The sequence below is a fragment of the Nyctereutes procyonoides genome, unplaced genomic scaffold, assembly GCF_905146905.1.
Source record: "Nyctereutes procyonoides isolate TBG_1078 unplaced genomic scaffold, NYPRO_anot_genome, whole genome shotgun sequence".
NCBI lineage: Eukaryota > Metazoa > Chordata > Mammalia > Carnivora > Canidae > Nyctereutes > Nyctereutes procyonoides.
In genome coordinates this window covers 32,571,470-32,595,442 of record NW_026575120.1, presented here as the reverse complement: position 1 = coordinate 32,595,442, position 23,973 = coordinate 32,571,470, and the positions used below count along the sequence as shown (strand labels likewise).

Below are 23,973 nucleotides of genomic sequence, written 5' to 3'. Positions count from 1 at the left end.
TTATGACCCAGGAGCTTGCATTTACCCTTCTCCACCTCCCCGATGAGCAGCTGTGGAGCTGTTCACAGTGATGTCTTCTCTGCTACGTGGCAAAGTGCTTCCTGCAAATATGGCTTGTCTAAGCAATTCTCTGGTTTTGCTCGGCCACCTCTGTTTATTAGAACTAAATCATGCACTATATTTTCATTTACCCTTGTGCAATAAAATACGAAGACAGCTTTTTCTCACACACACCTCCGTACATGAACATTTTACATTCCCTCTCCTCCTAATACTGCTGGATCAATTTTTGGTTGAATTGGTATTTAGTACTTATAGTTTTAGGGCCTATAAAGGCTTTTTCCAGCTGAACCATGAAGTACACGATGATTACTTTTCCTTCCCTGAACATTTTAATAATCAATGTCCCATTTGCTTCATTTTCTATAGAGCTTATCTCCTAACTCTCTTCTCAGTATGTTAATAATCTAGGTATTCTATTTAATTTTCAGTTAGTCTCTCCTGGAGCCTCTGACCTGCTCTGGTCTGTCCTGGTTTTGTTCTCTGAAAAAGTTGCACAGCACCTTGAAGTACGTCCCCGTCATTATCCAGGGCATTCTCTTCACCTGCTCTTAACCTGGAGTTCTCACTTCTTATATGCCTGTCTTCATGTTTCCTTAGCTTTTTCCCCCCATATTCTTGGTCTGGCACATAATTCCAGAGATAATTTTATGTTTATATACATGTCTGAAAAGATATTTGTTCTACTACATATTTGAATGACAATTTCTACTTGGAAATAATTTCCTCTGAATTCTTACGGCACTGCAGCATGGTTTTATAGCTTTCAGAGTTGCTACTGAGAAGACCAATACCATTTATCGATCTTATTTTTTTATTGATTGGATTTTTGATTGTTTGCAACCGTGTCTGCATCACCCTTTCTATAATTTTCTCTCTCTCTCTCTTTTTTAAAGATTGTATTTATTTATTCATGAGATACACAGAGAGCGAGAGAGAGGCAGACACACAGGCAGAGTGAGAAGCAGGCTCCATTCAGGGAGCCTGACGTGGGACTCGATCCAGGACTCCAGGATCATGCCCTGGGCCGAAGACAGGCGCTAAACCGCTGAGCCACCCTAATTTTCTCTTTTTTTAAGATTGTATTTATTTGAGAGAGAATGAGAGAGAGCACAAATAGAGGGGACAGGGAGAAGCAGGCTCTCCGCTGAGCAGAGAGCCCAATGCAGAGTTCAGTCCCAGGGTCCTGGGATCATGACCTGAGCCAAAAGCAGACACTTAACCAACTAAGCCACTCAGGCTCCCCCCACCCCTCTAAAATTTTCCTTTTTAGTTCCTCTGCCATCCTGGACAGATGCCCAGGTCAGATTCCTGAATAGTGGTTGTGACCACAGAGAATGAGCATAAAGTTAAACCTGGGATTCTTTATAAAAAATAACTTTGTTGTACAAAACCAAATCATCTATCTGGTCCTTGTTACATGACTGCATACATTTGCCAAAACTCACAGAACTGTATGAGTTAGTTTATTTATTTATTTGTTTGTTTGTTTAGATTTATTTATTTATTTATGATAGAGATAGACACACACATACACACACACAGAGACACAGAGACACAGGAGGAGGGAGAAGCAGGCTCCATGCCGGGAGCCCGATGTGGGACTCGATCCCGGGACTCCAGGATTGCGCCCTGGACCAAAGGCAGGCGCTAAACCGCTGAGCCACCCAGGGATCCCCTATATATTTATTTCATGATTTCCTCAGTCCTTTCTCACAAAGGACCTATGGCCATTTACTCAGATGGCAGGACACTAAGGAATACCCAGGTCTTTTCAGGGCTGTGATACACAGGATTCTAGAATGTGCCACAAGTCCACTGCTGGAGTGCAGCCACCAAGTAATAAATATAGTCCTGGCCAAAGTCCATCTTACTATGGGTCCAATGGTCCACAGAGCCACCTAATGGTCATTTTCCCTTCTTTAAATATATCTTTAGGATCCACACACTTGATAATTAGGGAAACTCCAGTAATGGGTCCTCAGCCTGTGGTATTAGAGCCTTTAAGGCACAGTGGAGTGGGAATTGTTTTGTGTCAAATTAGGTGGCAACACATTACGCTTGCTATGTAATGATACTGTGGCAGTGGTGAGAGAATGCAATAAAGGTCACGTGACCAGAAAAGCAGTCATTACAACAACCCCAACTCACAGGAAAACAAAGGTCAAAAAATTAGAAAATTTAAAATGAGATTTCATCACAGCAGAATTTCTTCACAAGAATAAACGAGGATGAGGCTTCAACCAAAGTATATTTCTGAGTAGTTCCTTTGTTAACCAAGCAAGGAAAGCCATTTACTAATGGTAAGTTAATTAAATTCTGTTGGCTTGCAGCAGCTGATTAAAAAGAAAAACTACAGTATCCAAAGAAAATAAATTAGCCTTTTGGCAAGAACAGTTGTTCAGAGTCAGGGATATTGGGAGCAATATGGATACTTGAAAGATGAGGTGAATGATTCAGGTGGCTTTCTGGACTCTTCACTCTGAAGTTTACTTTGCTTATTCAGACAGCCACCCCAGCTTTCTTCTCACTGGTATTTGTACAGCATATCTTTTTACACACCTTTACTTTTTTTTTATTTTGGTCAAAAAGACTCCCCATAACATAAAACTTAGTATCTTAATCATTTTAAGTAGAATGAGGTATCTTCACATTGTTGTGAAACATATTTCTAGAACTTCTGCGTCCAGGAGGGCTAAAACTATACCCATTAAACCACTGCTGTTTCCCCTTTCTCTCCAGTCCCTGGTAACGACCGTTCTATTTTTTGCTTCTATGAATCTGACAGCTTTACATATCTTATGCAAGTGGACTCATACACAGTCATGTCCCCAAAATTTGTCTTTTTAAATATTCCATTGGAGAAAGTTTCACTTGAGGCTGATAAGGCAATATTCTAGAGTGGGGCTCAACAAATCTTTTCTATAAAGGGCCCAGATCGTATTTTAGGCTTTATGGGCCAGGAGGCAAAATTGAGAATATTATGTAACTACTTACATGACAAGAGAGAAAACAAATTTCCCTAAATTTCTTATTGAATCTCCTTAGTAAATGTATAAACTACACTAACCCACCCCTTCACTGCTTTTACAGTACCTGGCAATTATGCTTTAGGTCACTGTTACCCACATTTTCATCCCAACATGCACTTGTAATTTGCCTTTTTTTTAAAGTAGGCTCCACACCCAATGTGGAGCTTGAACACACAACCCTGAGATCAAGAGTTGTATGCTCTACCAACTGAACCACTTGTAATTTTAAAAACTTGAATAACATGTCTCAGCTCCACCATATTAATAACTACCCAGTGGTCAGAAAACTGGCAAAGGAGTATAATTATATGTTTATAGGGGAAATTAAGAATAGAAAGACAAGTGTAATTATTTAATTGTACACAGTAGGAAAAACCTGTATATGTTTAGGGAAGCAATAAGGCTCCTTTGAAATTTTTGTGAAGCATGTAGTTATGTCTAAGTCATAGTGCAGTAAACGTAACTAGAACCCAAGAAACAATCAGAGATCACTGAGAATCCAGTTTTTTCTTCTCATTACAGAGTTCATTCATATAGGTGGACTGTGAATTTTTTATCTGGTTATATTTTACCCTTTGCTTTGGTTGGTAGGAAGCTTAAAGGTGAACTTCTGGCCCATCTTTAGTAATTCTTGTATGTACTTTTGTGTATGAACTTTACTCTTGGCTTCTTTTATTCTTAAATGCCTTCTATTCATATTTTATAATGTGTATTTTAGTAGTTTATCTCAATTCTCTTCTAGAACATAGTTGGATATAAGTAACTGTCTAAATAAATACATGAATAGATGAATGAATATACAAAAACTATGATGAATAAAATTACATAAAATGTATTCATTGTTTATGTATAGTTTAGGTCCTTGGAGCAGTGTACTTACTCCATACGATGGTCTGTAAAGTGTGTTGCCCCAAGAGGGGCAGCCTGAGTAGGGACCTGCTGTATCTGCTTCTTTCTTTTCCTTTGCTCCAGCCACCAATGTGGAATTATGTGGCATCTAGATTGTATTTAAAGGAAGGGTTTTGATGTAACAAAAAGTATACATTTGACCATAAACTACATAGTCAACATACACCCATCAGCTGGTTGTACCCATCTGGTGAGTGTGTGCTGTCTTATGTTCTTCACTTATTTTTTTTTAAAGATTGTATTTATTTATTCAAGAGAGACAGAGAGAAAGAGAGAGAGACAGAGACAGAGACAGAGGGAAAAGCAGGCTCCATGCAGGAAGCCTGATGCGGGACTCGATCCTGGGACTCCAGGATCACACCCTGGGCTGAAGGCAGGCACTAAACCGCTGAGCCACCAGGGATCCCCTGTTCTTCACTTATTCTTGGAGTCCAGAGTGAAGCTAGGTCACAGGTGCATCATCAGGTCTCTAGCGCTGCTTCTCTGACAGCATCTCTCAACAGACAGAACACTGTTTGAACACTATCATAAAATACCTACACACCTTAGAAGTATTTATAGGATGAAGAGGCAGAGATGACTATTTATCTAAATCAAATTAACAGAATCCTACATATAGGAACTACTAGTAAATTACTAATTCATTTTTACCATTAAAAAGTAGATATACAAAAAAAAAAAAAGCAGATATAACTATTGGGGTCTAGTAATGGCCACCTGCTCTCAACTCTTTAAATTTACCAAGCCTTAAAGGAGGAAAGCATTCCTTCAGCTTCCATGTACTCAGATGTATGTTGCACATCTTGCACACATGGAAGAAGGGGCATCTTGCTAGCTGCAGACTTTCAGATCCATTCTGATTGCTTCTCCCAAATGAGGCAAGAGGTGTTGATTTATAAGGGATACAAACATTCCTATTGCCTCCTTTAATTTTTTTTTAATTTTTTAAAAAATTTATTCATAGAGACTCAGAGAGAGAGAGAGAGAGAGAGAGAGAGGCAGAGACACAGGCAGAGGGAGAAGCAGGTACCATGCAGAGAGCCTGATGTGGGACTCAATCCAGGGTCTCCAGGATCACGCCCTAGGCTGCAGGCGGCGATAAACTGCTGTGCCACAGGGGCTGCCCTTTTCTTTTAGTTTTTTAGAAAAGATTTTATTTATTTATTTTAGAGAGAGAGTGAGAGTGAACAGTAGAGGGAGAGGGACAGACTCTGCACTGAGCCTGGAGCCCCAAGTGGGGCTTGATCCCATGAACCTGAGATCATGACCTGAGCCAAAATCAAGAGCTGACATTTAACATGACATTTAACATTTATCATGACTTGAGCCAAAGGCAGATGCTCAACCACTGAGACACCCAGGCACCTCAACCCATTGCCTTATTTTCTATCAACATTTTGTTCCTGTTGCCAACAACACAGTATTGTGTTTAGTTGTATATAATCCTTTTGGACTGAGTTCCTTAAGGGTCAGGACTGTGCATTATCTATCTTTGCACCCCTAGCTCCTAGGATATGCTTGGCACACAATAAAACAATAATTAGATGGGAACCAGAATTATATGAGGTCAGGTCTCATAAGTCTTTTGTTCTACCATCTATGATATGCTTAATTAGTCAGTGAACAAGTATCTGTGAGCTTTCTTGTGCAAGGTATGGTACTGGCTCTAACACTTTTGAAATGAGCTATGACTCAGCAAAGAGCCAAACGGAATATGATCAAACAGGAACCACAGCCTTAGTGGACAGGCTTCTAAAAATATATCTACTTTCCTCTCTCATAAAGAGTTAACTGTGGAGCCCCAAACTTTGTTTATCCCCTCCATTCTGGGGTCAAGAAAGAGGAGAAGGTAGGGCACCTGGGTGACTCAGTGGTTGAACATCTGCCTTTGGCTCAAGTCATGATCCTGGGGCCCTAGGACTGAGTCCCACATGGGCTCCCCATAGGGAGCTGCTTCTCCCTTTGCCTATGTGTCTGCCTCTCTCTTTCTGTGTGTCTCTCATGAATAAATAATTTTTAAAAAATTTTTTTAAAAAAAAGAGGCGGGGGAAGGCACATGACATACCCAAGACCTGCATTCACTGCACTCAACAGAATACCATAAGACCAAATAATAAACTTTAATTTGAGTATATTGCAGTACAATATAATAATTCTTTTGAAGTACAAAAATAATTTAAAAAATTTTCCATTTGCAAGTAAAATTTGCTACCAACTATTTTTTTTCCAACTATTAATAGTACATTGATGTTCTGAACTGTACATATGACGCTACATTCCTAAGCCTGTACCCTCTTCTCTCCTGTATCATCACATATAAGAAAACTGCCAAGCAATCTTGAGACCCCGCCAATAGTTCAAAAGTAGCTATCCTTACTAACAGAATTGGATGGTATCCCTCTTAAACTAGACTATGCTTTTTTGGCTCAATACTATAGATTAAAAACTTTTTAGAAATTAGCTTAAAATTCCAGGAATTGCTAGTTTTGGAGTATCTGCTTTTCTCAAAAGACAGGACAATGGCAGGGAGAAGCTAGATTGTTAAATTCCACAAAAACTCATTTAACAGTAAATCACCATCAATGGAAAAGCTTATTAAGTCTAGGAAATTTGAAAATAATAGCAATTAACTGGAAGACAAATTTCATTGCCAAAAGCCACTGAGGAGTTCCATCTGTCTTTTTCCACTATTATGTTTCCAAATATTTTACGTGAGTGCAAGTAAAAATCACAAGATAACTAAATTTAAAGCATGCTCTGTCCAGCTCTTATCCATCTAGTACCCTAGATGCTGAGAACCAACTACTGAAAAAGTAGGAAAATGTAATGACAAAGCAGCTTTGGCATATGAAAAATGATACGATTTTGTTTTCTAAAATTCAGTTATTCAGGCCAGTTTGTTTTGACCCGTGCTCTGAATGGGTTAGATCTGGGTCTAAGATAAAAGACAGGAATTAAAGAACCCCTCACAACCATCCAGAAGGCAAAGGCTCCCTGCAGAACCTCATCTTCTCTCCTAGGCTGCTCCCCTGCCGTGTTTCCGGCTCCGTTCTGCATAACTTCTTCAGCCACAGTGTGGCTGGGGGCACACTGGGGGCATAGGTGTATCAGCCCAGGCAGTGCAGATGTGAATTCTCTAAGCTGTCTGGAGTGCTCCAAGGAATTAGGACTTTCTTTCAGTTTGCATGCTGGAAGGGGACGGCTCTGCACTTTCTACACCTGTAATGCTGCAGACCTTACACTAATAGAAACAAAATGCATGGTATAGAAACAAAGGTAATCTGGTACAGAAAAACAGGTACGTCTATTTTCTGAACATCAGTTGCCAGTCTAAAACTGCTCAGTTGTATAATAGGTTTGTGTTGCAAGAGCTCAGAAACATGGGGCTGGAATATGACTTAGGACAGAGTCCAGCCATTAGGAGATTCCTCAAAGGACTCCGCACAATCCATGCTTTATCATTACATTAATTAACAGCTACACTGCATATGTTTGATCTTTGCAGCCCTACTTTCAAAATTGATGTCTATTGAACAAGATATATGAAAAAACAACGCCTAGCCTGTTTTGTTCCCTAAAATATACTGGAGGAGTGACTAATGCAATCGGTATACTATTTCTTGAACATTTGTAGATGTACCACATGGATTTTTTTCTATGGTACTCACCTTCTGAAAAACTGCAATACTCCTGTTGCTTCAGTGTACCATGTTATTTATCATCAGAATTACTGAAAGAGTAATCCCTGAAGTTCATTAGCCATTAATGAGTTTGATAAGGGATCTTCCTGCCACTCTTAGAATCATATCACTATTTATGACCTCTGCTCTCCCAAGATTCAGAAATGCATTACAAAATTCTTTATGGAATTTTCTAGTAAAATGGGATAATGTACACATGGGCAAGATGAAGACTGTAGAATGATGGTGCCTCTTGAGCATTAAAGGCATTTGTTATTGCGAGGGGAAAGTATCATGGAATCCCAATATTTAAAAAAAAAATGATGCCATTCTCCTTAAAGTCAGTAAATTATATAAGAGTTCTCTGAGTACTTTTGGAAGAAAGGCACCAGACAAGTCCAAAGTCTTATTGCTAGTTGGATCATATGGGGACCATAGCATGGACTATGGTGCTTAGTTCAGCCAGGAAGCTAGTTCTAAGCAAGTCAGTCACTGATCTTGATGCTTGAAGGGCAAGGAAGGAAATGTCAAAGAACAGAGCCCTGCATCTTACATTAAACTAGAGGAAAATGATTTCCAATTTCACATCAAAGTGGTGACTGGTTCCCTAGGACTCTGGAGCTATTTTAGATAGGCACTCTGTTTTCTTTGGCCCATTTCTTCATGATCCGGATGATGTACTCCACTTGGGTGTTACCTGTGCTTCTCAGTAAATGGAGCACTTCTCGAAGGGTCTCTCTGAGGAAAATATTTGAAAGGACAAAGCGTTTCAATAAACCATGTAAATTAACAGGTAAAATAAATTTGTACTTGTTCTTCACATACTTCCAGTAGGGCATCTTTGGTAACAGATTATTTTACTGTGTATTCACAAATAGTTATGAACTTTCAAGCCTTCTATTTTTACAGTGGTATAGTAAAATGGAAATTCTATGAAATCCTTCTAACCAACCCAAATTTCCCTTGTTTACTTATACTATCTATATACATCTGTTAATCTTTCTGTCCTAATATGACATTAGTATTTCTATTTCTACGCCTATTCTTTTGACCCCATAGAAAAAGGGTATATCAAGGAGCTAGGTTCAAAGAGTTGGGTTCAAATTCTAGCTCTGTACTAACAAGTTGCTTCTCTGAATCCAAGTTCTTCTTTCTTTAAGGTGGTAATCACCATAAACTGAGAGTCAATGCCATATTTGTTAAATTTTACAAAGCCAGGGCAGCCTGGGTGGCTCAGCGATTTAGTGCCACCTTCAGCCCAGGGCCTGATCCTGGGGACCCGGGATCATGTCCCGTGTTGGGCTCCCTGCATGGAGCCTGCTTCTCCCTCTGCCTGTGTCTCTGCCTCTCTCTCTCTCTCTCTGTCTGTCTCTCATGAATAAATAAATAAAATCTAAAAAAAAAATGTTTTACAAAGCCAGAGGAACAAATGACTTCTTCAAGAAAATTAATATACTAATACATATAGAAGACAGGAAAGTTCAGGGCCAAGATTTAGCAAAAACCCAGTAGTTATGTTTTCTGTTTGTTTGTTTGTTTGTTTAAGTAGGCTCCCAATGTGGGGCTTGAACTCATGATCCTGAGATCCACACCTTGAGCTGATAAGAATTGGATGCTTAATTGATGGAGGCAACCAGGTACCCCACTCCCAGTATTTATGTTTTAAGTAATTTAAAATTAATTAAAATTAAAACTCATGTTTTAAGTAATGCATACTAAAACTTTCCTATTGGGGATCCCTGGGTGGCTCGGCGATTTGGCGCCTGCCTTTGGCCCAGGGCGCGATCCTGGAGTCCCGGGATCGAGTCCCGCGTCGGGCTCCCAGCATGGAGCCTGCTTCTCCCCCTGCCTGTGTCTCTGCCTCTCTCTCTCTCTCTCTCTATCATAAATAAGTAAATAAATCTTAAAAAAAAAAAACTTTAAATAAATAAATAAATAAATAAATAAATAAATAAATAAATAAATAAAACTTTCCTATTGCCTTATCAAATGTATAGGTGACTGCCCACTGATCCTCTTCCCTAAGAGTTCACTCATATTTTCTATTTCTTTTTTCCCTCAAGCATCTTCTTTCACCTAAAATTCTTTAAACTTGTGTTTAGGATTGGAAGTAGACACAAGGCAGGAAGTAATTTTTGATAGATTATTTACTTTTAAAAAATAATCACATGTCCTATTTGTATACTAATAAATACATTCCACAAGGTTATTTTTAGAAAACTGAATTTAGTTTTAAGTATTTTCAGTTTTGTTACAAGTGGAGCTGTATGTTACTTAATTTTATGTAAATCTACCGTCTTAGTACTTCCTGGAATATGAGAAGGCAAAAGAAAAAAAAAAAAGAATTACAATTATCAACCATACCCACTCCATTCCTAATTCTTTGAAGCCTAAACTAAAAGACATGAAAAAAAACAATAGGCAAAGAAGGAGTACAAGAGACTGAAAAAGACTTTGTTTATAAAAATGACGATTCATTTGGAGCCAAATACAGATCTTGCTCTTACATATGAAAGCTATAGTATATAGTATAGTATAGTATAGTATAGTATAGTATAGTATAGTATAGTATAGTATACTCAATGTCCCCAGTACATATGATTTGGGATGACCTGATTTTACGACATAAAAATTTCTGGAGGAGAAAAGTCAGATAGAGACATGAAACACCTTAATCTTTTATTCATCACTATAGTTTTGGGTTTTCAGAATATGGCATCTAAGAAAACAATTCTTTTCCCTCACAAACCAGCAAAAGAATAGAGGTAGTGTCTCTTGTGTGATTACTTACTTGGGTTCTCTTCCAGCTAAGATCATCTGGAAAATGCCCACACAGGCACCCCTCTTGCCTTCCCAATATTCAGGGTTGGGATCCAGCCTCTCTAAGACATCAAAAGCTTTGGCTGAATAATAGAACTGGCCCATCTGATTAAAAGAAAGTATTGTGATGATACTCGTATCCAAAAGATTGCACCAAATGAAACTAAATGTAAAGATACCATGAAACAGGACTGTATAAAAGAATGTATGGTTGGTGATAACATTTTCAGTAGCAGACTAGATAAATTTCAATTTCTTATTAAAACAAAAAGAAGGAAAAGCACAATTTAAGTACACGATTCAATTTATATCAGCACCTTCATTCAGTTTTGACAAAAAAAAACATTTTTTTTTACATATAAGTCAAGTTATGCTGTAATCACATTTGTCATTTCTTCTAATTATAGTATAATCTTTTTTTTTTTTAAAGACTTTATTTATTTAGGGACGCCTGGGTAGTTCAGTGGTTTAGTGCCTGCCTTCTGCCCAGGGCGTGATCGTGGAGTCCCAGGATCAAGACCCACATTGGGCTCCCTGCATGGAGCCTGCTTCTCCTTCTGCCTGTGTCTCTGCCTCTCTCTCTCTCTCTCTCACTGTGTCTCTCATGAATGAATAAATAAAATCTTTTTTAAGGATTTTAGATTTTAAAGATTCATGAGAGACACGCACACAAAGAGAGGCGAGACACAGGCAGGAGAAGCAGGCTCCTCACAGGGAGCCTGTTGCAGGACTCGATCCCAGGGCCCTGGGTTCACAGCCTGAGCCGAAGGCAGACGCTCAACTGCTGAGCCACCCAGATGTCCCTAATTATAGCGAAATCTTGATGATAAACTGATGATTGTGATTTGAGCAAGGTATCTTTCATGTTTCCTCAATACATTTTGTAGATTACTACTATATTTCATTTATGCTAATTTGACCACTTCAACCCAAGAGAACATTACTTTCCCTGATCTTGTTCCTAAATTCTCAAAATGCCTAGATGGATACTACTACTCTAAACACCAAATCTTCTAAACGTTTAATTCATTTTGACAGACTTCTTTCCCAAATATATTACACATCTCCTTGGCCTCATAAGAGCATGCCTAATAGGATTAAGTTTTGCTTAGATGAATTTTCTTGGCTGACAATCATAAATGTAGAATTGCCATTTCACTGAAGGCTTCAAATTGCTGGGTAATTCCCCTTGATCAAGGTGGTTTAGTTACCTCTCCATTCCTGTAAACTGTTGTTCTAAACCTTTGCTAATTTCCTGAAGATCTCTATTGCATTCTTAGCTTAGTGTTTTCTATCCTTCAGGGGAGACACAACTTTCCTCCCTTTGATTCAAATTATACTTGCACTTTCATCATCCTTCCCTCATTTCTGCCCATTTTAGAGGAAGAAGTGTTCTTATTCCTTTTCAAGGTTAATCTTTCTTCTTATGTTCTATTCAAATTATTTCTGGTCAAATAACAATGTGAGTGGTGTATGAAACATAAATGTACAGTTTAATGCCTTTAAAATGAATGCAAGTATAATCACCACCCAGGTCAAAAACCAAGACATTGACAGCAAAACAGACGCTCTCTGTGTGTCGCTTCCAGATGGCAACTTTCTCCTTCCCTCCAGAAGCAACTACTATTCCAACTTTTATGGTCATCAGTTTTTGTTAAAAGTCTTTCACTTTGGGACACCTGGATGGCTCAGTGGTTGAGCTTCTGCCTTTGGCTCAGGGCGCAATCCTGGGATTCTGGGATTAAGTCCCACAATGGGCTCCCTAGAGGGAGCCTGCATCTATCTCCTTCTGCCGACGTCTCTGCCTTTCTGTGTCTCTCATGAATAAATAAATAAAATCTTTAAAAAAAGAAGTTTTTTTTTTACAGTTTTATTACCTATGTATATGCCTTTAGACAATATAATTAAAATGTGCTGCTCAAAACTTTATCTATATGACTACCTATATAGTCTTTTGTGTCTTGCATATGTTAAGATGCATCTATATTGCTGGATATTACTCTAGTTGGTTCATTTTTTAGAACTTTTTATTTCTAGATTTACAGGAAGTTACTGAAGATAGTACAAAGAGGTCCCATGTACCTTTCACCCAATTCCTCCAGTTTACTATAGTATAATATCACAGTATCGAAACCAGGAAGTTGACATTGCTTCAAAGTGTGTGTTTAGTTCTGTCATTTTATCAAATGTGTAGATTCACGTAACTACCACTGCTATCAAGATACAGAACTATTCCATCACCACCAAGCTTTGCTACCTATTTATAGTCACATGTGCTCCCCTCCCTGCTCACAGTCCATAACCCCCAACAATCACTAATTTGTTCTACACTTCTACAATTTTGTCATTTCACAAATGTTATGTATATATGAAATCAAGCAGTATGGGACCCTTTGAGATTGGCTTTTCTTCATTCAGCATAATGTCCTTGTTATTCCTTATTAGTCCAAGTTATTTTGGTACAGTGTAAGAAATAGAATCAATGGTTTATAATACTGTTGTATAGTGACAGGCAGTAGCTACACTTGTGAGCATATATAGAGTTGTTGAATCACCATGTTGTATGCCTGAAACTAATGTGATATAGTGTGTCAACTATACTTCAGTTAAAAAAAAAATCCAAGTTATTGTGTGCACCAATAGTTTGCTCCTATTATATAACTCTGAAAAAGCAGGAGGGATCTCTGCCCAAAGTTTGGTTTGGATGTCAAGAGTGGTGATACACTAAGAGAGCATGGGAAGATTTCTTACTTACATAATTGAGATCTGTGGGGGAAGTAGGGCAGGCCTCTCAAGCAGGTTCAAAATGGCCTGAGAGAGCAAGGCAAGGAGACTGGCTGGGTTTTTATTGCAGTTGGGGGTGGGGCTGGGATGAGGTTCCTGAGCAGGAGCAGGGTCTTGTGTGGTTTGAATCATCTGATGGCACCAGAGGAGTGTGTAGCATTTCTTATCATTTTGTCCAGATATGGGGTACAAGGGGAAGAGGGAAGGGTGGAACTTAAAAGCTGTCAGCATTCACACATCAAGAAATGGAGTCAGGCTTGTCATCACCATTCCTGTTTATTAATGAGTAGTAGTCCATGCCAAACCAGTTTGTTTAACCATTCACTACCAAAGGACACTTGGATCATTTCCAGTTTTTGGCTATGACAGATAAAGCTGCTGTTAACATTGGGAATAGGTATTTGTGTGGACACAGTTTTCATTTCTCTGGGATAAATGCCCAGAAGGGTGATTGCTGGGTCATATGGTAAGCATACGTTTGTTTGTTAAAGAAGCTGCCTGTTTCACAGTATATATTTTTTTCATCCTTTTACTTTCAACCTACCTATATCATTATATTTGAAGTGAGTTTCTTATAAAATGTACATAGTTGGGTCATGGTTTCTTATCCACTCTGTCAATATCTGTCTTTTAATTGGTATATTTAGACCATTTACATTTAATGCAATTATTGCCATGTTAGGACTTAATTCTGACATTTTTTTTTTCCTCTTTGCCCTTTCTGTTTTTCCTGGACAGGGATATCTTGCATATGTCTCTGTAGTTTGCAGCTGAAGAAATACATGGTTGTGCAATTAGCACAGAAGGAGGACAAAAAAATCTGACTTGACCTCTCCAGTGTGCTATATATATCTTTTTCCTGCTTTTTCTAAATTGTAATAAAACTTAGCCATGAGTGTAACTTTGAGTCATGTGAACCGCTCCAGTGGCTCACCAAACTAGTGGGTGGTCATGGGACCACTGAGACAATAGGTAATACTAAATTGTTTATTGAGATTGTTATCTTCCTTTGATCTTTACTCCATCTTTCTCTCATCTCTTTTAGGGCCTTCCTCCATCAAAAATGTTCCCACTCTCTTGAATCTTTAATCTCCCTGTTTAACAGCTCCTCCGGCTAAGGATATACTTTTACTCCCTACTGTAAAAGAAAAAAGAACTCTCACCATCTCCAAAAATACTCCCCTACCCCTAAATCTGTTTTCCCTTTTAAGTTAGCAACACATTTCCCCCTTATCTTTAGCACTTTTTTTTTTTTTTTGACTGTCGTCTACACTTACTGAGTCTGCTTTCTAATTTCATTCTCTTCTCTATCCACTATTGTTTTCTCAGGTCTCATACAATTCCATCAGGTTGCAGATTTAACATTCTCCTCCCTTGGCTTTTGATAAAATAGGAACAAGAAAAAGAGGAATGAAAAGCACTTTTTATATCCTTCCTGGTTCTTTTCTTTCCTTTATGTCCATCTTCATCCTCTGTCTCTTGCACTGATTCTTCTATTTCTATCCCTTAAACTCTGGTGTTCATGTAGTTCCTTACCCCATTCACTGGTTAACCTCATTCTCTCCCATACTCTGCTGCTACTACTGCTGCTGCTACTATTACTACTACTATTACTACCACTACCACCATCACCATTAACTACTGTTAACTTTTTTTTCCCTTTTTTTTTGGGGGGGGAGGGGCATGTGCATGGGTTGGGAGAGAGGAGAGGCAGAGGAAGAGGGAGGAGAGGACAGAGAGTGACTCCTAAGCAGCCTCCATGCCCAGCACACGCAGAGCCAATCCCATGACCCTGGGATCATGACCTGAACCAAAATCAAGAGTTGGATGCTTAACTAAGTTATCCACGTGCCCCTACTGTGAACTTCTAAAACTACATCTCTAATTCTGACCTCTCATATGAACACCCTGATAATTTCCCACATGTAATATCTCTAAATGGAGCCCCAAACACGCTTCATATTTAATACATGTACAAATGAACTAAATTCCTCTCTGAATGTTTTCTTTCCCCTCTGCCTCCTTTAACTCACTTCATCTTTGCCATCTACTAAGTCATATCAAACATTTTTAAGTTTCCTATGTTTTAAAACCTTTTCCAGGGGATCCCTGGGTGGCGCAGCGGTTTGGCGCCTGCCTTTGGCTCAGGGCGCGATCCTGGAGACCTGGGATCGAATCCCACGTCGGGCTCCCAGTGCATGGAGCCTGCTTCTCCCTCTGCCTGTGTCTCTGCCTCTCTCTCTCTCTCTCTCTTTCTCTCTGTGTGTGTGTGACTATCGTAAATAAATTTAAAAAAAATTAAAAAAAATAAATAAAACCTTTTCCACTGATGGTGATTCACTTCCTTTTAGTAGTGATTCACTCTAAAATGAGCTATTATTAATTAATTTAACACTAGACTCTCTATACCTAACATTTACCTAACAGGAAGAAATATTCCAAAAAAAGGAGTTTCCTATTTGAGACTAATTTGTAAAAAAGCTTTTAATATATAGGATGATATATAGGGCCTATATATAGAGCCCAAAAGTCCTCCCTCCTTCTCTCTGCTTTTTCAACTCCCTACATGCACATACACACACCCCTGCTCCCACATACATACATAAAGAGCCAGTCCTTTACTAAATTTGGTTGCTTTTTTATTGTTTCTGGTTCCTTTGTCTCTCATCTACTATTTGTACCTAAGTATTTCCCCAGGATTGGTTTGCAACTCTCTACTCTTCTCACTTTACTTCCTTACTTGGGTAATCTCATTTTTGGAGGCTTCAATTACTATTGAAATGGTGATGATTTCTCTAAATCTAGTCTCTAGATGTCAGAGGACATCTTTCTTGAGTTTCAGAACCAAATTTCAAACTACCAGATGAATACCTCTACTTGGATGGTATCTAAAGACTCAAACACAACCTTTAGAAATCTAAAACAATCTCTTTAAATCATTGTTTCATATATATTGTGCTATATTTTATTTATATGTATATATTCTTGACGTACATATAAAACCCTAAAATGCTATCTAACTCTTGAGTTCAGTTTGTTTTTAAAAGGGATGATATATATATATATTTTTAAGATTTTATTCATTTACTCATGAGAGACACACACAGAGAGACAGAGACAGAGACACAGGCAGAGGGAGAGGCAGGCTCCATGCAGGGAGCCTGACATGGGACTGGATCCCAGGACTCTGGGATCACGCCCTGGGCTGAAGGAGGCGCTAAACCACTGAGCCACCCGGGCTGCCCTATATTTTTATTTTTTAAATATCTTATTCATTTATTTATTCATTTATTAAAGTAGGCTCCAGGGCAGCCTGGGTGGCTCAGCGGTTTAGCGCCACCTTCAGCCCAGGGCGTGATCCTGGAGACCGGGGATCGAGTCCCATGTCAGGCTCCCTGCGTGGAGCCTGCTTCTCCCTCTGCCTGTGTCTCTTCCTCTCTCTGTGTGTCTCTCATGAATAAATAAATAAAATCTAAAATAATAATAATAATAATAATAATAATAATAATAATAATAATAAAATAGGCTCCACATTCAGCATGGAGCCCAACAGGGGGCCTGAACTCACGACTCTGAGATCATGACCTGAGTTGAGATCATGAGTCAGCCACCTATCAACTGAGCCACACAGGTGACCCTAAAGGTTTTATTTTTAAGTAATCTCTATATCCAACATGGGGCTTGAACTCTAAATCCTAAGATTGAGTCACACGCTCTTCCAACTGAGCCAGCCATGCCCCAGAGATGACATTTCTGATAGTCCGATGTGAATCCTCTCACCAATGGCCATTTAATCTCTAGGCACCTCTCCCTAATACTTAAATCAGTGTAGCACTTGAGACTGATCTTTAGTTTTCCCTTTAGATCTCACTCAGACTCACCTTGTAGCAGTCATTAGCAATGAGCTGTAAGAGGCTAAAGGACTCTCCAGAGGTTTCCATCTTGAGATAAAGTTCCCAGGCTAGTCTTGGTTTCTTGTTCATGATATCTACAAAAAGAAGCAAAGATTTGTGCCTCTTAAACGTACAGGAAATACAATTCTACAACTTCTATTCTTTGCATTTGGTTGTATGTTCCAAGCAAAGAAATGGTAAACAGCTCTTATGGAGAAAGTTTGCAATGTTACATTAGGCTGACTTCCATCAGAATTTTACCATATATAAAATAATTACTGATTTTTTAGATTGGGTTGATTTTCAGTAGTTCCCACTTTGCTCATCTGCTTAAAAGGCACTATCATTCATTCAATCCTACTTATAGCTTCAGCCTCACTTAGAACATCTGATTACAGAAATCTTCCTATGACTTCAAAAACTCTGTGAACATTTTAAATCCAGGTGAAAAAAAGGAGCAAGGAAACATAATGAAGAGGGAGTAGACAGACAAGACAGAGGTTTTGGGCTACAAAATATACAAAAATAGTATGTTTTTGACATTTTACCACTTTTCAGGTCTGCCACATAATAAAAAGGTAAAATTAGCATAACAGTTTCATTTAGAAAAGGACCCTGTAAACTGAGATTCTGAAAACTTTAACAGGGCTGATGGAAGAACTTGGCATCTTTCAGGCTGTTGATGCTAGGCCAACACTGTACGGCAGAACTAATCACGAGATAAATGTATGTAATGCAGGTATATGACCATCCTTACTGAATAGTATTAATGATGCTTAATTTCAGTGTTTACTCATCCTATGAAATAAAATTAGAAATGTTTGCTGTAATTTCCATCCAGAAGATTATGCAACAGAGAATGAAAAGAGGATTCCTCTGTAACATTTAAAAGAAGACTCACAGCACCGAGCTAACCAACTGAGGTAAATGTAATCATTTTTCATCTTCTCACTTTGGATTAAAAGGAAAACCTGCAAGAAGAGGAAAGAAAAGGAATAAACATGAGTTTATTTTTGCAGTAAAAATACCGTATTGGGTTGCCTTTGATTAATATTTAGGGTAGCCTTACAGATGGTCAAATCCTCTACAGGCTGCTAAGGAAAGGACAAAACTGGGGGATACCTGGGTGGCTCAGTGGTTGAGCATCTGCCTTCAGCCCAGGGTGTGATCCTGGAGTCCCAGGATCGAGTCCCATGTCGGGCTCCCTGCATGGAGCCTGCTTCTCCCTCTGCCTGTGTCTCTGCCTCTCTCTCTCTCTCTCTCTCTCTCTCTCTCTCTCTCTCTGTCTCTCATGAATAAATAAATACAATTCTTAAAAAAAAAGAAAAGGACAAAACTGTGGTGATGTAGACACACTTCTCTCAGTTATTGATATCACAAGATGACTGAAAAAGATTGGTAAGGATATAGAAGATTTGAACAAAATAACAATCGCATAACACCTATTTTGTTCAACGACACATGACCATGTTACTGAGCAGTAAAGCAAGTCTCAACAAATTTTGAAGGACTAGTGTAATACAGAGCACACTGGATGACCACAATATGATGACGTTAGAAATCAAAATGAAATAGCCTGGGAAAGATAATACACATATTTGAAAATCATGACACACATTTTAAAATAACTCCCAAAGAAGACAAAATCGTGTAAGGTAGAATTAGAGTTTGAATAATAACAAGTGGAACAATTTTGCTAAATAATAACAAAATCGAATAATTCAACTTTATTGCTTTGAATGATTCAGGTAAATCAGTTTATGGAGTTAGAAGTCAAAACAGCAGTTAGCCGTGGGAGAAAGGGACGGACTCAAGGAGATGAGGGGTTCCTACTATTACGGGGTTAGGGTAATGCTGTTTCATGATCTGAGGACTGATTATTTGGGTACGTTCACTTTAAAAAATCATCAAGCTGTATATTTTTGTGTTGCTTTTATAAAATATATCAGAAAAAGGAAAACATTAATATGGTTATAAAATCTGTTGGTCTATTCACATTATACTTTTTATTTTTTTAAGGATTTTATTTATTTACTCATGAGAGACAGAGAGAGAGAGAGAGAGAGAGAGAGAGAGAGAGAGAGAGGCAGAGACACAGGCAGAGGGAGAAGCAGGCTCCATGCAGGGAGCCCAACGTGGGACTCGATCCCGGGTCTCCAGGATCACACCCTGGGCTGAAGGTGGCACTAAATTGCTGAGCCACCTGGGCTGCACACATTGTACCTTTTTTTTTTTTTGTACTTTTTTTTTTTAATTTTTATTTATTTATGATAGTTACACACACACAGAGAGAGAGAGAGAGAGAGAGAGAGGCAGAGACATAGGCAGAGGGAGAAGCAGGCTCCATGTACCGGGAGCCCGATGTGGGATTCGATCCTGGGTCTCCAGGATCGCGCCCTGGGCCAAAGGCAGGCGCCAAACCGCCGCGCCACCCAGGGATCCCTTTTTTGTACTTTTTAATGTAACCTAAGAACATAGGAACTTTTCATAATCCTTTGCCCTTGAATATTTTATTTCAGTGAGAAAAAGATAACAATGTTTTCCTTTTTATTATTTTTTTCAGTTTTTAAATTCCAATTAGCTAACATACAGTGTAATATTACTTTCAGGTATAGAATTTAGTGATTCAACACTTAACATACAACAGCCAGTGCTCAGCAAAAGTGCCCTCCATAATCCTCATTCCCCATTTAGTCCATCCCCCACGTCTTTCCTCCAGAAACCCTCAGTTTGTTCTCTACAGTTAAGAGGTTTCACGGTTTGCCTCTCTCTTTTTTTTCTTTCCCCTATGTTCATCTGTTTTGTTTCACTCTGGAAAACAGTATAGAGGTTTCTCAAAAAGTTAGATAACAATGTTTTTAAATAGAATCATTCAAATGCATCAAAAGCATGTACCCACCTCTTCACCCTCGCTGGTATTGCCTGTTGCAGCTTTGGCTTGGGCATAATTAAAGTTAAAGATGTCATCATTGTAAAAGTAACTCTGAAAAACATCCCAAGAATAGGTCACATTGAGTATTAACATAGAATATATAACATATCGATTATACTGGGTAAACTCAAAGATAATCTTAAGGAATTAGCAGACACCATCAATGCCATTGTAGTAAAAGGGCCATCTCTAAAACTATCTTACTTCTGACACATTATAAATAGTATTTGGTAGACAAACTCATCTAGAAACTTCTATACTGACCTTAAATGAGTTGAGGTAAATCAAGACATCATCGAATTGCTTAAGCAGAAAGAAACAAGAAGCCATGCACTGCCTCCCAGGTATTGTATCTGAAATGGAATAGGAAAAGAAACCAGGTAAATTCATGAAACTGGAAGTTCTCTTAGCTAAAATTTGAGTTACTTTATAGTTTAGAGATAGGAATGTATTCCAAGACATTTTTCAAGACTATGAAATTATAGTTTCTATTCAGTGGACAAAACCTCAGCATAATGGAGGTCACAGTACTTGAGAGTAGCCAATAATCTCTCGGGGCTAACTTACAGACTCCAGAAAAACACACACTCTGCAGTCTACAATATTCCTCAGATTTTTTTCCAGAGCTTTGAGTCTTTCACACACTCTGACATGTGCACATTCAATTAACAGGGCTTAGTCTCCATCATCACTCATCTAAGACAGCCTAGCACTTCAATGGAGAAAATAATTTGCCATGGAACCATCTGATCCTGATCCTGACCAATTTTCTGTGTTAGCGGATTCCTGTTTGAGATAGAGAATTAGTATAATGCCCACCCTTGCCACTGGCACTCCTGTTTGTTCTTACTCTGTTCAATTTTTTCCCCATAACACTTATTACAGCATATATACCATATAATCTCTTTATTTTATTATCTGTCCCACTAGACTGTATGCTCTACAAGGATGGAGGACTTGTTTCTTTTGTTTACTACTATATCCCCAACACCTCAATAAACTTTTCTGTATGAATGAATCAAATGAAGAAAGGAAATATTATTCAATAAATGGTTTTGGGATCCCGGTGGCGCAGCGGTTTGGTGCCTGCCTTTGGCCCAGGGCGCGATCCTGGAGACCCAGGATCGAATCCCACATCGGGCTCCCGGTGCATGGAGCCTGCTTCTCCCTCTGCCTGTGTCTCTGCCTCTCTCTCTCTCTCTCTCTGTGACTATCATAAATAAATTTTAAAAAATTTAAAAAAAAAAGATTTAAAAAAAAATAAATGGTTTTGGTGAAATATTTGAAAGAAAATGAATATCCAGGTGCTAAAAAAATTTAACAACTACTGTTGTTCACCACAAATACTGTTCATCAGAATAGATGCTGGCCTTAGACAACTAGTACAAACAGCCATATTGGTTCATACTGGCTAACCACCAGCCCTTTTAATAACCCTTTCTGAAATCTTATAGTCAATCTTGACTGATGAAGTCAATATTTTAATAATGAAAATGAAACAACAAAACTACTGATGGAAATATAAGTAAAGATTATATAACTGTGGGGGTACAAAAGCACTTTTGAAGCTAGATACCAATGTAAAATATCATTATAAAAAGATAAGCTTAAATAAGATTTAAATATTTTTCTATGTGAAAAAATACCGTAAGCAAAATTAAAAGGCAAATGACCCACTGGAAAAAATATCTATGGGGCAGCCCTGGTGGCTCAGCAGTTTAGCGCCGCCTTTGGCCCAGGGTGTGATCCTAGAGACCTGGGATCGAGTCTCATGTCAGGTTCCCTGCATGGAGCCTGCTTCTCCTTCTGCCTGTGTCTCTGCCTCTCTCTCTCTCTGTGTGTCTAAAAATAAATTTAAAAAATCATGAATAAAATCTCTAAAAAAATATATTGAATAAATATTCTTTAAAAAAAGAAAAAATATCTATGACATGATAAAACTTGAATATATAAAGAGCTCTTGAAAAATCAGTAAAAGTTAGCATTTTAAATTGAAAACAGAATCAAACTTTAAAAACTCTCATGAGGGAGATCCCTGGGTGGCTCAGTGGTTTGGCATCTGTCTTTGGCCCAGGGGGCGATCCTGGAGTCCCAGGATGGAGTCTCACAAGGGGCTCCCGGCATGGAGCCTGCTTCTCCCTCCTTCTGTGTCTCTGCCTCTCTCTCTCTATGTCTATCATAAATAAACAAATATTTAAAAACAAAAACAAAAACAAAAAACTCTCATGAACTAAAGATTACATTCATTCTCTTCTATTTATATAATTTCTCATCCCACCTTAGCTGAAATGTTGAGAAGAGCTAACCCAAAATTGTCTTCTGTGTCTCTCCCACGGGACCTCCTACTTGATACTTTTATACTTTGCTGTCAAGCCTGACAGATGTATCCTGGGACAGGAACTCAAACTTCACCAGTCAATATATGACCAACTCCAATTATGAATTATGTGAATGAGTACTGATTTCAGACATACCACACTCACTCGCTGACCCTCCCACCAGCTGGAAGAACTGCTGGGCAATTTTCATATGGTCCCTCTGAAAAACAAAGCAGAGCTGAGATAGCTGGTAGAAACTGAAAATATTTTATTTGTATTAAACTTTAGGATTTTAAAATATTTGCCAGGACTAAGACATACACTCTCATTTTAAATCCTCTCCCAAACAAACTAATTCTGATTAGTGTAAGCAACTAGAGAATTATAACCTGAAACTAAATTAAAACCTACCCTGGGTCACATAAAAAAGAAGAAAGAAAAATCCAATCCCCAAACTCTATCCTAAAAGCAACTTAATTAAATGAATTCATTTATTTAGTCATTCATTCACACATTCAACAGATACTTATTGCTCTTTTATCACACATCAGATCTTATGGTAGGAGCCACGGTTATAAAAAGGAGTATTAATTCAAAACACTTATTCACTTACTCAATAACTATTTACTGCCTACCCACTATATGAGGTGCTATAGAGTGAGCTAGAGATAAAAATATTTATTTATATCCCCTCCATTCCCAGAAGAACTTAATGTGCCATATTCAGATAAGAACTTAATTTTAAACAGTGTTTTGATGTTTAAAAAAGTCTTTGCCAAAAAAACAATTATCCCCATTTTATAGATGTCAAAATAATAGATAAGAGGTGTGCAAGGCTAACCAAACACACTGGAAATAAGAATGAAGCTGTGCAATGTTTTGTAGTTGTTATTAGAAATAAACCTTGTTTAAGGGACCCCTGGGTGGCTCAGCAGTTGAGTGTCTGCTTTCAGCTCAGGGCGTGATCCTGGAGTCCTGAGATCGAGTCCCACATCAGGCTCCTTGCATGGAGCCTGCTTCTCCCTCTGTCTGTGTCTCTGCTTCTCTCTCTCTCTCTCTCTCTCTCTCTGTGTGTGTCTCTCATGAATAAATAAATAAAATCTTAAAAATAAATAAATAAACTGCTTAAAAATTGGGTATTTAAAAGATGAAGCAGCATTAAAGCTTTCTCTTTGTCTTTAAATAACAGAATTCTTTTTTTTTAATTTTTATTTAGTTATGATAGTCACAGAAAGAGAGAGAGAGAGAGAGGCAGAGACACAAGCAGAGGGAGAAGCAGGCTCCATGCAGGGAGCCCGACGTGGGATTCGATCCCGGGTCTCCAGGATCGCGCCCTGGGCCAAAGGCAGGCGCCAAACCGCTGCACCACCCAGGGATCCCCAGAATTCTTTTTATAATGGAATCTGCATTGGGAGATATGGAGAAAGAAAAGGAAATTCAGATGAGCCTATTTGTAAGCTTATTGCTGGTTGAACTTTAATATTCATTTTGATCTTTTCCACACACTATAACTGCAAACTATAGATTACCAGTAATTTCACACTC

At 38.5% G+C, this 23,973-nt stretch overlaps 1 protein-coding gene across 2 annotated transcripts in view; it reads right to left on the bottom strand.

Moving 5' to 3' along the window:
* Positions 1-6,102: 6,102 nt before the first annotated feature.
* The window catches only part of IFT56 (intraflagellar transport 56), a 51,033-nt gene continuing 33,162 nt past the window's right edge, over positions 6,103-23,973 (bottom strand). For both annotated transcript variants that reach the window (XM_055335513.1, XM_055335515.1), the window contains 7 exons: positions 22,585-22,648; positions 20,375-20,463; positions 20,078-20,161; positions 18,080-18,149; positions 17,167-17,273; positions 10,473-10,606; positions 6,103-8,419 (listed from right to left, as the gene is read on the bottom strand). In XM_055335513.1, the coding sequence (XP_055191488.1) occupies positions 8,308-8,419; positions 10,473-10,606; positions 17,167-17,273; positions 18,080-18,149; positions 20,078-20,161; positions 20,375-20,463; positions 22,585-22,648 (660 nt within the window). In that variant the 3' untranslated portion in view covers positions 6,103-8,307. The remainder of the gene's footprint in view (positions 8,420-10,472; positions 10,607-17,166; positions 17,274-18,079; positions 18,150-20,077; positions 20,162-20,374; positions 20,464-22,584; positions 22,649-23,973) is intronic.